This window comes from Zootoca vivipara, chromosome 5, assembly GCF_965207765.1.
Source record: "Zootoca vivipara chromosome 5, rZooViv2.hap1.1, whole genome shotgun sequence".
NCBI lineage: Eukaryota > Metazoa > Chordata > Lepidosauria > Squamata > Lacertidae > Zootoca > Zootoca vivipara.
Genome location: NC_142588.1, coordinates 26018847 through 26035511, shown reverse-complemented (window position 1 = coordinate 26035511; position 16665 = coordinate 26018847). Strand labels below are relative to the sequence as shown.

The window sequence follows — 16665 nt, the reverse complement described above, 5'->3', positions numbered from 1 at the left end:
CACAAGCTGTATTGTATTTCATATCTGTTGGTAAAACAAGAAGTTGCAAGAGAGGAGTGAGAGGCTTTCTACACACATTATTAACAGCAACCAAAATTTAAACGACAATTTAATAGACCTTAAAACAGACTATACGAGTATAAAACACTGGTTTTGTATTTCAAAAGTTGCAGGAAGAGAGCCAGATCATTTTAAAACAGTCTTCTACAAAACATTTGCCAGTTGGTTACATAAAAGACACTATATACAATATAAAAGCATAAAATAATCCACACTGTAAAAATAATTTAAAAACAAAATATTTTCATTTTAAAATATCTCCTATAGCACAAATACATTTTGACATGCAAGCAAAGCTAAACATATTGCATTCTTTAGTGTAGTCTAGCAGGTTCTGCTATTTAGAACCTGGACCATGAGAAAACATGCCAATGTTTTTCAGATGAACACAGGAGGCCATTCTTAACACTTTTTTATGCTATTGTTACGGAACAGATGTATTAATTGCTTAAAAAGGACAACCACTTTACATATTTCAAAATGGAATAAATATTAAAGCAATGTACATGAATGATCAATAACTGGCAGAGCTCTCTTGGGATACGGTTGAAAAGTGGTTTCAAGAATAAACATAAAACTTACTATTAAATACAGGGTGAAGAAACACAATGTGGAAGATGGAAACAATCTGCAGCTGGAAGTATGTGTGACATCCACTTTTAGAAGGCAGCCTTGAAGAAGCAGCGTTGTGGCCAATTTCTGTAGCTGCTTTTTGTATAACACAGTACCAACATGTGGTATTAAGTTATCCAAAACAGAAGCCTGTCCTCAAACAGCATATTTTAAACTTATGCTTAAACTGAACTTTCTGTTCTATATTGGAAGCTTAAGTTTCCGCTTTTAAGGGTTTGTGTTGAATACAGAAGCTCTTTTGAAGCCTGCTCCCATATCCTGAATATTATATACACACCTTCAGTACATTTACATATTCACATTTTGGCAGCATTCACAAAAGATTTTATACATTAAGTGCTAGCTTTGTATACTGACTTCCTGTTCTACCTACCCTTTGTGTGTCACAAAAAAGTTTAATGAGTTACTATTTAACTGAACACCATTTTGCTAAAATTTTGCAAGCCAATAGGCACTATTACATATCCACAGGAAGATTTTTGTTTTGCAGTAGCACTTTTTAATAATCAAAGTAGTCAGGGATTTCCAAGTATTCACTATAATGCGTAATTTCCAATATGCTCACATGCATTTCAACATGAAGACTAATGTTAAGAAACATAGCTGCCATACTAATTTTTGGGGAACTATCAGTGTTAAACAGATTATGCAGCAACAGAGCTGGGGGGGGGGAGAATAAATCAAAGTATTACAAAGCAAGAGGCGTGAAAATACCATTCTTTGGTCTAGATTAGCTGTTCCCTTTATATTATATTAACATTCCAATGGCTTTTTCAAAATGGTTCAAAAAAAAAGGTTGAAATTTGTTAAGCAAAAATACTGTATATGTACACACACACACAGCTCACACAGATTAAACTTAATAAAAATGAATGAGTGACAGTAAAAAGATACCTAGTACCTTCAAAATTCAAAAAGATTAGTGTTGAGTGTGCCTTTATAGAATTTAATTGGAAAAGTTAGAAAACTATGCATGAAAATCTATTCTAGTTGCTTATAAACATTACATCCTTATATTTTCCTTGCTCTAAATTCAGTACACATTCATTTCAACATGCCAAAACTGCTAATGCTGGTGGGAAAGTTCCTGAAACCAGTCAGTAATTACTTTATAGTTTGTCTGTCGAATGGTCAAATCCTACAGCTTCGTTTACCGAGACAGACTCAGATTCCTGAAGCTCAATTCCATCTTCTCCATATCCATTCTCCTCTTCTCTCTCAGGAGGATCTTCTTCTTCTATACCGTTATAGAACTCTTCAATTTCACTTTCGTCTTCTATGTCTAAGCTTGGACTATGACAGGACCCACTATCGCTGCTACTTCCACAAGAGCTGGAGGATATGACATCATCTTCAGAGTCCGAGTATACCTCAGCACCATGGAAAATATAGCGATTTGGTGGTAAAAACAAGTATTGGGTACCTGAAACATGTTTGATTAGCAAGAATAGTTATTTCAGCATTAATAATCCCAAGAAGTCCTAAATGTGATACATTAATGCTTATGGGTTGTCATTATTTTAAACACTACTGTTTCTAGGTAAGGAAATAGGTATACTTAAAATTTATTACACTTTAATTTCACATGTTGTGGACTATGGAATCCCTTTTTAAAGGCTTTACTACATGCTGCTATGCCAGGCACCCCCAAACTGTGGCCCTCCAGATGTTTTGGCCTACAACTCCCATGATCTCTAGCTAACAGGACCAGTGGTCAGGGATGATGGGAATTGTAGTCCAAAACATCTGGAGGGCTGACGTTTGGGGATGCCTGTGCTATGCGTTTAACTGGATTCAGCAACATATGAAGGCATTCACTATTCAGCATCAGCATCCCCCTCCATGTTTTTCAGTGTACACATAATGTACACATTCCAATATTGTCTCAAAGGAAGAGCTCCTTTCCACTCTCATTTACTGGTGGCCACAATCAAAGATCTTGAGGGAAGGGAAACAGTTATGACTGTGTAACTAATTCCTATGGTTTAATTATGAAGTCTACAATCCACTTCTTTCCCTTTACTTTTCTCAAAGATACATCTTAAGAAGCAATGACATCAGACTGTGCCAATGACTGTCATCAAAGAAATACAGCAATCACTTCAGAGCTTACTGCCTAAAGGCTTATTAAAAGCAAGTTGACAGAAATACCATTTTTGATGGGCTGTGCAATTGCAAGCAACACTAAAAGGCCTGTACAACTCTTGGTATTGCTGCAACCTGTTTGTGCTGCAAGTCTCTCCCATTCCAGGCATCTAAAGTGAGATTCTTTTTTACTCAGAAAATCATATTTTTATCTCCAGTATACTATTAGACATTCTGAACTTGAGGAAAACATACTGTTCCATACTAATACAATTTGTAATGCAAAAAACATATCCATGCTTCACATCTGGCAGACAGGAACCAGAAGCTTGGTGCTGGTGTGCACACTACAACTTCTACAAGGAAAGCCACCACAAATACCAAGTCAATTTCTATATGGTACTGCAAAAAGAAGAAGAAATTGGAAGGTGTGGAGAAAACTCACATATAAGGAATGGCTTCATATAAATAGCTTGGCACTGAAAACTACTGCCATGTGCACCAATCCTTGTAAACTGAGAAAAAGCAAGTTTCCCAATTCTTTTCAGGTTTTTCTTGCAGCAATTGAGTTGATTTAGATGCCTTGAAGGAGTGGTAGTAACAGAAGTCTGCATCTTAAAATTTGGGTTGGTTTAGATAATCCTTCTAACCTTGTTTTAGATTTTCAGGAGTGAGACTTTGCCTCACGTGTCCCCCCCCCAATGCACTCAAGATCCTCTTCCTGCTTAAAGCAAAACTTAATTTTGTCATGATGTCCTAATCAGGCAAACAATGCTGCTCAAATGTGTAGAAGTAATTTCGAATCCTGCAAATCATGTTTGAGGATTACCTCAACTGACCCTTCCCCCTCTTGCTGCTTCTGGATTTTGTGAAAAGATGAGGGAGGGGAAAGAAGAGGGGGAAGAGAAACAAAAGATGTGCATATTTCCTGTGGGGAGATGCAGGGGGGAAATCCACAGGGATATGTAAATTCCCCTCCCCTTCACATGACACACAAAAGTGCCATTTCCATTGCCACTTTTTAGATTGTGTGGAATCGCCCATAACGTACTTGACAGCACAATCTTATACAGTGGTACCTCGATTTATGAACAACTCGACAACTGAATTTTTCAACTTACGAGTGGGGCAAATAGCCGCACGCTTACGAATTTCTCGACATCCGAACGGAAACCGCGGCGGTTTTAGATAGTTTTCGACTTACAAATTTTTAGATGGGGTTGCTTCGACTTACAAATTTTTCCATTTCCAATGCATTCCTATGGGAAATTGCGTTTCCAATGGCGCTTTTCGACTTATGAATTTTTAGACCTACGAAGGTGCCTTTGGAACGGATTAAATTTGTAGGTCAAGGCACCACTGTATAAGTCTTCAGAAGTAAGCCACATTGAACTCAATAATCCTTAGTCTAGGTTAAGGGGATACAGGGTTGCAGCATTATAATACAAGTGGATAAGAAAGGCTGGACATATAAAAAGAAAAATAGTACTTGCCACTAGAAAAACTCTCAGATCTATCCCAACCTCAGATGGGTAGCCATGGGGCATAATGGAGTGGTGGAGTCACCATATCTGTGGTTCCACCACTCAACCCAGATGGGGCGGAATAAAGGAAGACAAGCAGACCCCCACCTGTACTCTGGCAGCCTGGAGTTGGTGTGATGGCAGTGGGGCCAAGTTGGGATCCAAGGTATCCCTGGTTGGTTCAACCCCTCCCTGGCACATCCTGTTTGGGGGCTATTCCCCAGTACAGCTGTTTGGGGCTGGGTGGAGGGATAGTGCGGCCCTGTCACCCTACCTGTGGCAGATCAGAGGTTTGGACTGCAGCCTAATTGCTGAAACCAATGGTAACCTATGTGATGCTAGTTATTGTGGACTACAACTCCCATCATCCTTGACTAATAGTCATGCCAAATGAAGGTGATGGGAGTTGACTTAAAAGCACTGCACAACTTCATCAAATATAAGTGTTTATCAATGTTTCCCATCCGCCTTTCTAGATTTGTTGCATTTTAGAACAAAACAAAGATTACTACATGGTTTTATTACAAATAGCCTAATTTTGTTTTTGCCCACAGCCACGGATAGGATCACCTTCAGCGACAAAGTGGGGTATAATTATAAATAGATATCTCATTTCATATGGGTCTGACAATAGCTTTGTAAGGCAGAAAAGCAAAGAGATAAAACAAGTATATTAGAAATGCAGACATTAGTTTTGGAAGCATACAAAGTAAATTCAGTTTATATTGCCTACATGTAGTTTGAAAGCTTGCAAACATTTGAAGTAATCAGCTGGTTCAGTCAGAGGAATTCATTCATTTGTTCTAGATTTCCTATTGTACTGCACCAACATAAATCTAAGTATTTTTTATTGAAGTGGATGTACATGTTTTTGTTTATATCTCTGGTTGCAAGATCAGGATATTTTTACAAAATGCTGTTCACTACTGACTGAATTCTTCAAAACAAAATTGCTGTGTTTAATACTCTGAAATTATTGTTTAATTTGAATGTAGTGGTGTTTGCAAATTATTTAAGCACTTACCATCAAGCCGCTTGCAAATCTGCTCTTTTGCACATCTATTAACCCAACATTTTCTCAGTGTTTCAACAGATGTTTTTTCACTTCTCTCTTTGTTTTCCTCTTGGTTAGATCCATTTTCCTTCACATGTTCTGGGTTTTCTAGATGGTCAGAAAGACTTTCAACATTCTCTAAAGAGTTTTGAACTTCTTGAATTTTTTCTTCTACGCAGTTCTCTTTAGACTCCAAGGAAGCATCAGAATTTCCTGCTTTATATTCAGAAGATTGCTCTGAACGTACCACCTGAGAATGTTGTGGTGCAATTCTTTCAGGTGAACTAGAATATTCAGAAATGTTTAGAGGAGTAGGTGGTAATTCAGCTGAATGTATTTCAAATTCTTTGTGCGGTCTGGGAGGCTTCTCTGTTATCTCTGAAAGTTTGACTGAATTGCTACAAAGTTTTGTATATTCACCACCTAATCTATGACATAATTCATTTATAATGACATCACAGTCACCAAGAAGCTCCACGTCGAAGTGTAGATGAGGCAATGGTTCCCTATTAATTAGAATCTGAGGCACTTCATGTGGGATAGAACCTACATGTTTAAGAAAAATAAAATAAAATGAATGTTACAGAAATATAATATCAACTGTTATTAACAAATGTGACAACTAGTTTTAGGAACTACTTGTAAATGCACTAAAAAGTGACCTAGAATTCTGCGCCTGCAATATTACTTAATAGTATGCAAGATAAATACACTCCTTGCTCTTATATTCCTCCCAGATCTAAAAAGCTCTCTAAATTCAATAATTCCAGCACTGTACAGCATGTCAGTTGTATGGAAGCTCCTTATATATTTATTCTGAAACAGAGGCTCCCCTCCCTATGCCCAAGAGATGAGTAAGATCAACACTTACTTGGAATTAATGCAACTGGTCTTACTTTAAGTGAAGACCCGATAACAATGAGAAGATCAACCTCATCTTTGTCATACTTCATGGCCCTATGAAACTGCTCAGGTAGATTTTCACCAAAGAACACTATTTCCGGCTTCATGATGGCAAGTGGTTCATCAGGTGAACACCTGGGACATCTAGGAACAACCTGCATACAGAAGGTTGCATTATTATTTTAGTTTTAGTTTTATAGAAGCTAAGTTCAATGCACAAATCACTGGGTCAAAACATTAGCTGCAACAGATTTATTAAGAAGTTCAGATTGCTACAAAAAATGTCCGATGTTATAAGCTTTTCTAAATAATATTCCAAGTGTAACAAAACTGTTGATGACATGCAAGTACGAACTGTATTCTTTAATAATTATATTCAATAGAGGAAGACGAATACTTTAACCAGTTTTTTTCATGAAGCACCTGAACAAATTATTTTTAAACTCATGAAAATGTTAGAGATTACAATTTCCCAGAGAACTATTCTGTGAATAATTTACAAATATTTCCTCTCATCTGTCCCAACAAAGAGAAGCACAGCACATGTTGCATATTTATCACTTTTGTGAAGGATTGCCTCACATATGTATTCTCTCTCTCTTGTACAGAAACAGATTATGATGCATACAATGAAGATGCATCAATTAAACATTAGAGTCATGTGCTTCCATAACCAGCATGGAAACCCAGGCTACTAGCCCCTTAGCAGGCTTATATTAATTTTTCAGGGTAGTAGTTTCTAGGGGTGCCTTAGTTCCTCCTTTCCTAGTCTCACAAAGCCTTTCCTCCCAATTCTCAGTCTACTGTCACTATGCATCCTTGATTCAACCACCTTGTCTCCAGACCCCCATCCTTTAGATTCCCTCATCCTAATCTTCAGTCTTTCCCCCAAAGCTGCTTCAGTCTTTCCCCCAAAGCTTGCAAATTATATCCCTGAAACTTTCCCTTCCCAAATGGAAGGTGGAATGAAAGCATCCTGACACTGCTAGCTCTTATCTTAGGCAGCTGAGCTAAAATACTTAGGGAAATAAAAGTTGAAGTGTCCTCCAGTGAATGACAGGTCAAGAGTCACAGCTGAACTAGCCTACAAGAAATATTCTACTTTGAAGAATCTTTCCAAGCTGCTTTGACCTCAACTGAAGCAATGCATAGCTGCCAAGTTTTCACTTTTCTCGCGAGGAAGCCTATTCAGCATAAGGGAAAATCCCTGTAAAAAAGGGATAACTTGGCAGCTATGAAGCAATGGTGAAATATAAATATAGTGTTATGAGATTTGGGGTTGGGAGGCTTCCAGACCCCTATAATCCCTGGATCCAGCAAGTGTTAAATGCCAGTCAAGCCAGGCAGGCTTTCTGAACCCCTAGGTAAGCACCTGGAACCCCTGGAATCTCGCACTGCTTGGAAATTGGAGTGGCATGCAACAATGATAATAAGAACTGCACTTGTCTGGAGAACTACAACTGCTTCTATGTAAACTGAATTCTTGAACTGCTACAGTTCACATTTCTAGATGTAAGCATAACATTTTATCTGATAATTATTAACACTCATACTTTTTGTTCATTAACAGTGCATTCCTAATCATGTTTGCACAGATGAGTTAAGCTCAATGAGTCTTACTTCTTAAGCCTGTTGATGAATGCAGCCTTAAATGTACCTGATAGTATTTATGGTTTTATTCCTACCTGATTGAAAATGTCTCCTCGAACAACTTCACAATCAACTTTGTATTTACAGATGAGGCAAGAAGCTGTTGCAAAGGAACCTGAAACACATACACACACCAGAAAGCAAATAAAGATGTATGCAGTTGTCTGGATTCAAATATTAACCGACCTAGCTTATTCTAGTCATACTGATCTGAGAATAGGAACACATACAAACATATATGACTTAATTTGCATGTTCACACTTAGCTGATAAAATTCACTGGGTGATATCCAATGTTAGTCATACTTATGATTAGGCCCACTGTAAGCAAACCCTTGGATTCCAATGGGTCTACTCCAAGTATGTTGAAAACCACCCATTGTTTTATTTCATTTGTTCATCCTGAAAATCTATGGGGGCACTGCAATAGAATTCACTGTCAAAGAGCAGAAGCACAATCCTTTTCAGCTGTATTCATAAATGTACAGTTCAAAACATTTATCTCATTCTATATTCTCCAGGAACTAATCAAGTGACAGATGATGCAAATTGCTGAAAGATTCCACGTATCCACTATCATGCACATTAAGATTAACATGAGATTTAGAAAGAATTTAAGATTGACTAACCATGACATTGGATTATCCTTTGAATTCCTGCCACTTGTTCCAGTGTATCTATGTTCTGAGTATAATTGCGAAGCAGTTTTTTTTCTTTATCCATCAAAGCTATAAATTTATGACAGAGAGATGGTTGAAACTGTCCAGGATATATTTCCTGTAGAATTTTTTAAAAAGTGAAAAATAAATTGTTGCTAATATCACATTTCAGTTTTTGTTTAAAGGTCAGCCACCATACATTAGCTATTGCTTACTAGAACCAACATTTTCTTAAACTGATTGTAATTTATGTTAACCTTTCGCCTTGGAGAAAATACTACTACCGTAACATACTGTACATCATTAACTCAAATGAGGAAAATATATACACCGTCTCCTGCCACCCCCCATTGAACATATGACATGCTGTGCACAGCTTAAATATGTAGTCATGTCTAATGCTGCTATTCTGATAGCATAGCATACTTCCACATGCAACAGAACTTCCCCCTCCTATCCTTTCATTTGAAGACCTCCAGGGACCCTCAAAATCTGCTCCAGAGGGCTGCAGGAGCCTTCAAAGGGTATTTTGAGGCAGCACAGGGAGAAGAGAGAAAGGGGAAGTCCAACTTTGTGAGTGGTACTCTCCATGCACACAACCTTAATACAACCCATTCCTCTGAAAAAGTGCATCTTCCAAGCCCAAAAAATGTTGATCATTACAACTGTTGATCAGTGTTGATCATTAAAAGTATGAGTGAAAACAAAAGCTATTTAGCATCCACAATCCTACAGCCAGAAAGATCCCCAAATTATAGGTTGTACTATACAGGCAGCCCCCTTTTACGTGGGAGTTATGTTCCGAGGCACCATGCGCACCAGTGAAATCACATATAATTGAAACCCATTGAAAAAGCTTTTGATTTTACATTTTACTAGCATTGTACGTATTCAAGTTGGTCAATTTAGCTTGTGCTATTTTCACTAATTATGTTATTAATTTTATGAAAGAATACAATTTGTTTATAAAGTGGAAAGCTTCCACAACAATATTATTGCTTTTTCGGTGGATGCCTTAAGTTTAAGCCAAAAATATTTCTGCCGCAACTTGGCATATAAATACACCATCAGAAAATTTGTTTTCCCCACCCGCCACCATCAAACAAGATTCAGTGTATGCAATGCTATTGTAAAGTCATAAATCATAATAGCATTTAAACATTTGATTGTATTCAAAACTGTGTATGAGTGGACTCCACCTATTTGTTATAAGCATATTGCTACTGTATCGAGTAAAAAAAAAGAGTAGTGCCTTCTTAATAGGAGAAGCAACAGTGATAGTTACTCTATAAACTTTGGCTTCTTTAGTTACTTTATATCCCATAAAAATAAGAACCACTACAAGAGAAAGAAAGCACTGATTATTACTCAAATACTGTACAGTGGAACCTCGGTTTATGAACACCTCGGTTTATGAATTTTCGGTTTATGAACGCCGCGGACCCATCTGGAACGGATTAATTCACTTTCCATTACTTTTAATGGGAAAGTTCGCTTCAGTTTATGAACGCTTCAGTTTATGAACAGACTTCCGGAACCAATTACACCCATGTTTCAGTTTATGAACGCTTCAATTTAAGTACTTCACAGACCCATCTGGAACGGATTAATCCACTTTCCATTACTTTCAATGGAAAGGTTCGCTTCAGTTTATGAACGGTTACTCCGCAGACCGTCTGGAACGGATTAATCCACTTTCCATTACTTTCAATGGGAAAGTTCGCTTCAGTTTATGAACGCTTCAGTTTATGAACAGACTTCCGGAACCAATTGTGTTCATAAACCGAGGTACCACTGTACACTACAAAGCAAACATGACATCATTATTTGTGATTTCATATTGGTGCAATAATCAATGTGCCCCTTTGCTCTTGTAAGGGCATAACAGCTTTGTGGAAAACTGTCTTTGTTTTAGATACATAAAGATTATAGGCTATTTAAATGTATCTGTTTTTCATATAAGCAAGAGAGAAAAGGCACCTTTGCAAACTTAAAAAATGGCCTTGGATCTTTCCTGAAGTAATCAATATCAAACATTGCTTGAGGATCAGGAAGATCTGGGAAATCTACTGCAAGGCGTGCATAGATACCATCTCTTGATCTGAAGTCAGGGATTCCACAAGAAACAGATACCTGAAATGGGTTACATACCATAATAAAGATCAATTGTATATTATAACATTTGTTGCTGTAAAATATATACTGTAAAATTTAATGTTTAGAGATTTTTAAAACAGTGAGCGGTTTATAAATGCTTTAAATAACTAAATAATTAACTAAAAATAGTCACACACCCCAACTGTTTGCTTATTTTCTTTTGGCAAATAAAATATTACTTTTTAAAAAATTATCCATTATTCGGGTACCTAAAAAACCTGCAGATTAGGAAATTCCACTTACAACTATAGCAAAACTATTTATGAGAATCCAACACAATATGCATACAGGCTAGAGAACGACAGAGTTAATTAACGTTTCAGTTCAGTCACTTCAAAACCAGTAAGACTTTTCTTAACAGGGATCATCTTGGTTCCAGACAAATGAAAGTAGGTAGTGTGATTCTATTCAGGGCATTAGTTGCTGCAGAACAAGCTTCTGCTTGCACTCCAACTAAAGTCATTGTATATGATACAAATGAGCATCACTGCCAAGTTCTACCACTTACTTCCTAAAACTTTGTCAAATGCTTTACTAGTCCTGTCCAACTGTAAAATTATATGATTCTACAATGGTTTGGAAATAGGCTGCAAATACTCTGCTTCCTCAGTCACCTGGAGGCTGGCCAAAAGTAGTGTGTTACCAGAAATTAGTTACTTTCCTTAGCCTTTCTACCTACCTTTGAAGATTCACTTGCATATACAGTCATACCTCGACATCCGAACACTTCAACTTCCAAAGGTTTCGACTTCCGAAGTCGACAACCCTGGAAGTCTTTTCACCGCGCATGCAACCGGCGCATGCGCAGAAGTGCAAAATCGCGCTTCGCGCATGCGCCGACCACACACTTCGACATCCGAAAACCCTGACTTACGAAGACGGCCACAAAACAAATCGTATTCGTACGTCGAGGTACCACTGTACCTGAACTACAGAAACAAGGGTAGCTACTAGTGCCTCAATGAAAGGTCAGTGGTTACAGTATCAGAGCAAGGGAATTAAATGTTCCTTCATGTAGTGATAGAAGTTAGTTGCTCATCCCTTTGCTCAGGTGCTCTGTAGGATGCACAATGAGACTCTGTCTGCTTGTTTGGAGGAATGCTCTCCCCTCCCCCACCACCGCACACTGTTCTAGGAGTTCTCTCACCGCTCCAAATCTGATTGGGGAGACACACACAAATGGCACTTGTTGCACTGGCTCCCACAAATGTAACTAGTTTAATCTGGGCCGCAGTACAGAATTGTTGCCCATACATGGTCTTAAAACCATTGCATTTGCTACAACATTCACAGTTATTTGTCCACTAGGGCACACAGATATATTTCCTTAAGCATATTTGGGCACGTGGGATATAAATATTTTCTTAAGAACTGTGAGCTTTGTGATATGGACAACCAGACCTTGCTGGTGTTGGATATAGAAAAAGGAGCAACTCAGGAGCAACTCTAGCATTACCGCAGCACAGCAGAGAGCAATCCATTCACATGATCCACATTCTTGCATCAGAATACAGTAATACAAATCTCAAATAATGTTCCACTTATTCTATTTAACATTAGATACATACCCCAGCTCCTGTTAAGACAATTATTTTTTTGCACTCTTGTAGTAGTTTCACAGCATCCTCTATAGTATTAATATCTTTTCTCTTTTTTCTTTTAGGTGGTTCTGACAGGATATTAATAACAATTTGCCATAACGTCATGTCATCAAGTTCAGGAGGAGGAATAGTTTCTGGCAACAAGTCTTTCAGAATTGCACGTGGATCTGTGCCTAGCATGAGATGTTGTTGGACAAAAGTGTATGGGCCTGTAATAGAAAATGAAGCAATTGTCATCTGGCTGATGCAGAATATTCAACCTGATGGGAGAAAATTCTGCAACATTTTTTATGTTTATCACATTTTCAACAGAGCAAGTAGCATACCAATCTGAAAAAACATGTAATGTACTGCACACAAAAGGCCATGCATTGGCATTATGGGTGAGGCATCCTGTGAGCAACAAATAACCACAGCATTTTTGTATTAATCCCACGAATAGGATAATTGGTTCCCATATATTTTTTCCTTTGTGGGGTAAAAGCAGCTAAGGAGATTATTTTCAGTAAGAAAACAATTAAAGGGGTAGGGCAGAATTAATCCCCAATTCAGATTACAACCTCAGTTGCTGCATAAAACAAAGAAAAAAATCGATTAAAAAAAATCACAAAACTACATGTAATGTGAAAAGGCTTCGGGAATAAACCCTGAGGAACAATCTGTACCTGCTGCCTTGCGGGACAACTTTGGGAGAAGAAAAGGCATGGGAGTAAACCCTGCAAAAATTAGGAGTGGAGTCCCTAAGGCGCTTGGATGGTGTCTTGTATGCCTCCTTCCTGCAACTCCTGCCGCCAAGCTAGTGCCAAATGTATTGCTTTCCTTTCCTTTGGACCACATGAGCAACTGTGAGAGGGGGTCTTCTTGTCTGGGCAGCCAAGGACCTCCATACACACTGCTCAGGCTTGCACCTCAGAAAGGCTGCTTGCCCTCAATTGCCAATTCTGGATTTAGAGCTGAAAAAAGAGATAGAGCACTCTACAGTTCTGTGCAATGCAGAGGTGATAATATGGAAGGATAGAAGCAGGGGCAAGGCAATTTGCCACTCAACTACTCTTCCAAGGTGCAACTCCTACTCATGCAAAGATAAACAGCAAGATATACAGGCACCTCAACAAACCACTCACTGTTCAGACTTACATGAAGTAAAGACAACAGTGTCACAAATATAAAAGCAAGAATGAAGGTGTAATCTTAAAAGATATTTAATTAGAACCCATAGATTGAATTCTAAATAGCTACCTATACGTGGCCTCGGAGTCCAATCACTGGAGCTTGCATGAGAGGCTCTATCATCTTCATCACTCTCACAGGAATGGAAGCCGTTTGCAATTATTTCATCACTAAAAAACATATTGTCTGAAAGACATTAAACAGAGAAAAACAATTATCAGATAAAAGTAGTGCCATCACATATAAAACAAGTTATGCTGTACTTCACCTACAGGAAGTAACAGAAGATTCCTTTTAAACTGGGCTTTAATCATGTTTACATCATTCATACTCATTTATGTAAGCTTTAGGTACCATCGAAATAATATGTGTGCAAGATTTGCTTTAACTTCTGTATCTTCAAGAGTTGCATAGAAGAGGGTGCTCCGCCTCTACATGATGCACTTGCCATAGAAGTCAGAAAAACCTAGCTTGCTCAAGATCCCTGTTCTGCATGGGATTACTAGCTTTTTGCTACCGTACTAAGCAAACCTTCAGCCCAAGTGAAACCGTCTTCGGTCAACTTTATCCTCCCAGGCACAGGCTGCTGATCAAGGCTGCAAGTTATATGCAGTTAGCGCAAACGTGTATAGGACCGGGCTGCTCGTTTAGTCGCCTTCTCCCAGCTCTCTTCCCCCACCCCACTCGCTCCCGCGGTGACAAGTGGATGGGAGGAGCCACAGATTACTGCAAACATTAAGACTGTGTTTAGGAGGATTTCCCAAGGCCTTCGGTTCTTGAAGAGCGAGCGCGGGAGGGAGGTAGAAGGACTAAGCAGCATCTTTACTTCCCCCAGCCCCGACAGCGCGACTCCCATTTACAAGAGGATGCCAGTGTTCTCGGGTCTCTCCCTGCCACTGATACTCTCCTGCCGCTAAAGAGCAGGCAAAGCGGTGCTGATACTGCTCCTCCGTGACCTGGTCGCTGCCCTGCAACCACCTGCCGTCCCCTCCCTCCGCCTCTGGAGCGGCTCCTCACCTGGGCGCGCGGCCGCCTCCGCAGCGCCGTTCGAACACTGCGCCGCCCCGCAGCCAATGGCCGCCTCCGCCGCGTCTCCGGCGGGCGCCGCCTCTGCTCCCTCCCCTTGGCTCGGCCACCACCTCGGCAGCAGCGGCGGCGGCGGCGACTGCTGCAGTAGTGGCTGCTGCGGCGGCGGCGGCTCCTCTCGGGCCAGGCCCCACCGCCTCAGCCCAGCGCCCGTGCAGCTCCAGTCTTCCTCTTCTCCTCTTTCTCCCACCGCTGCCGAGGCCTCTCCCGGCTCGCTGTTGCCAGAGGAAGCAGCAGCAGCGACCTCTTCCTCCTCCGCCAGGGCCTCCTCGGCGGCGCTTCCTATGTAAAGAGGCGCCTCCGCCTCTCCGCCGGCTTCCTTCGCGGCCGCACAGGCCCGGCCGGCGCTGTCAGTGGAGCCCCGGCGTTGACGCTTCACAGCTGGCTCCGGGCTCTCCGAGGCGCCTGACACAGCGTCGCTGCTGTTGCCGCGGCCGCCACTCCGGCACTGGAGGAGCGGCGTCTCCCCGTCCGCCATCTTGGAGAAGGAGCAACTACTCCCTCCCTCCCTCTCTCTCTCCGCCCGCTCGCTCTCACCCCCCACCTTTCCCCGTAGACGGAAAAGACAGCCCCCCCCTCCCGCACCACACACACACACACACACACACACACAGAGAGAGAGAGATTTAAACACGTCACGTGACCCCGTCGACGCCCACGCGGGCAGTCGCCCAGCGTAGGGCCGCGACAACAACAAACTGGATCACGTGACGCCGAGCGCGCGCGGGTGGGGGGAAGCGGGGGCGAAATAAGACAGCTACCGTAAGTTGCGGAGTCCGCAGTCACGTGACGACGCCCCCAGAATTTTTCTGACGTGTCCGACTTCTTTATATATTTTAAAAAAGAAGAATTCACCCAAATTCTGTCGAATCTTTAATAATAAAACTTGAAGCTAAAAATACCGTAACGAATTCCTTTGGATTCTAACGTAACTTATGGAGGGCGGGGTAGGGGAGGATTCCCTTTGAATTCAGTGGGATTTAATTCTGAGTGAACATGGATAGGGAGAAGATCGTTAAATGATCTTGTATTGTTTGGCGTGTCACCTCCCCCACCCACCCCCAAAAAATGAAGAAAAGCGAAAGGGGAATAAACAAAAGAACTGAGGGAGGAAAGACGCTGACGCAGCAACTCGTTGAAGACACAGCCAAGAAGGAGCAGAGAGGGATGGGTGGGCGAGCAGCTCCCGGGTTCTGCTCTGCCTAGGCAAAGGCTGTAAAGAAGGGTAAGGGCGGTAGTGGGTCGCGAGCCTCAGCAAGCTCTGGAAAGGGGTCATGAGGGGAGGGGCCTTAAGAGGCACCAGAAGGCCGCCGCCTTCGGCAGGATGAAATACTACACACATTAAAACAGTTAAAGGTGGGATTTAATAATGCACTCATTAAAATAAGCATCAGCTTGTAGATTGGAAACACTCCCACTGAAATGCTTACGTTTTAAATACTTTAAAGATTTACATTTTATGCAAATGTAAAGTAAAGCTGCAAAGTTTAAGCGCCACAACGCTATACAGTACATAAAAAGCAGATAAAAATAGGTAGGTAACTAATTAAGCATCCTGTGCAAGTCATCTACAGATATACACGACGCCAAATAAATTGGGACAGGCTTCAGATGGAACGTGTTTAGGAATGCAAATGATTTTTCACGCTGTTCTGGGTTTCCTTTTGCTTTTTAAGTAAGATTCATAGCTCCTGTTTTGGCATCTCTATAAATATAAATCTATAAACAAACAGAGCGCAGTAGAAGTTAACCATTTTTTGCCCTCTTAAACATAATTTTCAGGTTGAATTTGTTTGTAAAGGAGACAAAGGAAAGATGCCAAGCATGGCATCTCATAGGTTTAGCACCCTCAAGTTGAAAACACCCACAAGTCAATTCAGGTTAAGATCCTGACATATTTACTGTTATTGTAATCCATACTTGTAGACATGACAATTCTTTCAATGCATCATTTACCTGTTTTTCAGGTTTGTTTGTTTTTTTAAATAGTTTCATAAAGATATAGCTATAGTCACACTGGGTGCTTTCCAAAGGACTCACCCACCCACTAAAATTGCCTTAGGGTATGTCTGTGCCAGCTGTTT

General features: G+C 40.4%; 1 protein-coding gene across 1 annotated transcript; it reads right to left on the bottom strand.

The window, feature by feature from the left end:
- Positions 1–92: 92 nt before the first annotated feature.
- On the bottom strand, positions 93–15469 carry SIRT1 (sirtuin 1). Its single transcript, XM_035138729.3, has 9 exons — positions 14513–15469; positions 13565–13681; positions 12293–12534; positions 10548–10700; positions 8538–8685; positions 7944–8023; positions 6227–6413; positions 5326–5901; positions 93–2116 (listed from the first exon to the last, which is right to left on the bottom strand). The coding sequence occupies exons 1-9, from the start codon at positions 15057–15059 to the stop codon at positions 1803–1805; spliced, it is 2364 nt and encodes a 787-aa protein (XP_034994620.1). The 5' UTR covers positions 15060–15469; the 3' UTR covers positions 93–1802.
- Between the last annotated feature and the right edge of the window lie 1196 nt (positions 15470–16665).

Coding starts and splice junctions, on each gene's coding strand:
- SIRT1 (XM_035138729.3), bottom strand. CDS start 15,059: ATGGCGGACGGGGAGACGCCGCTCCTCCAGTGCCGGAGTGGCGGCCGC. Junction 8,686..10,547: donor CATTTTTTAAGTTTGCAAAG/GTGCCTTTTCTC, acceptor AAAATTCTACAG/GAAATATATCCTGGACAGTT. Junction 2,117..5,325: donor GATTTGCAAGCGGCTTGATG/GTAAGTGCTTAA, acceptor AACATGTTTCAG/GTACCCAATACTTGTTTTTA.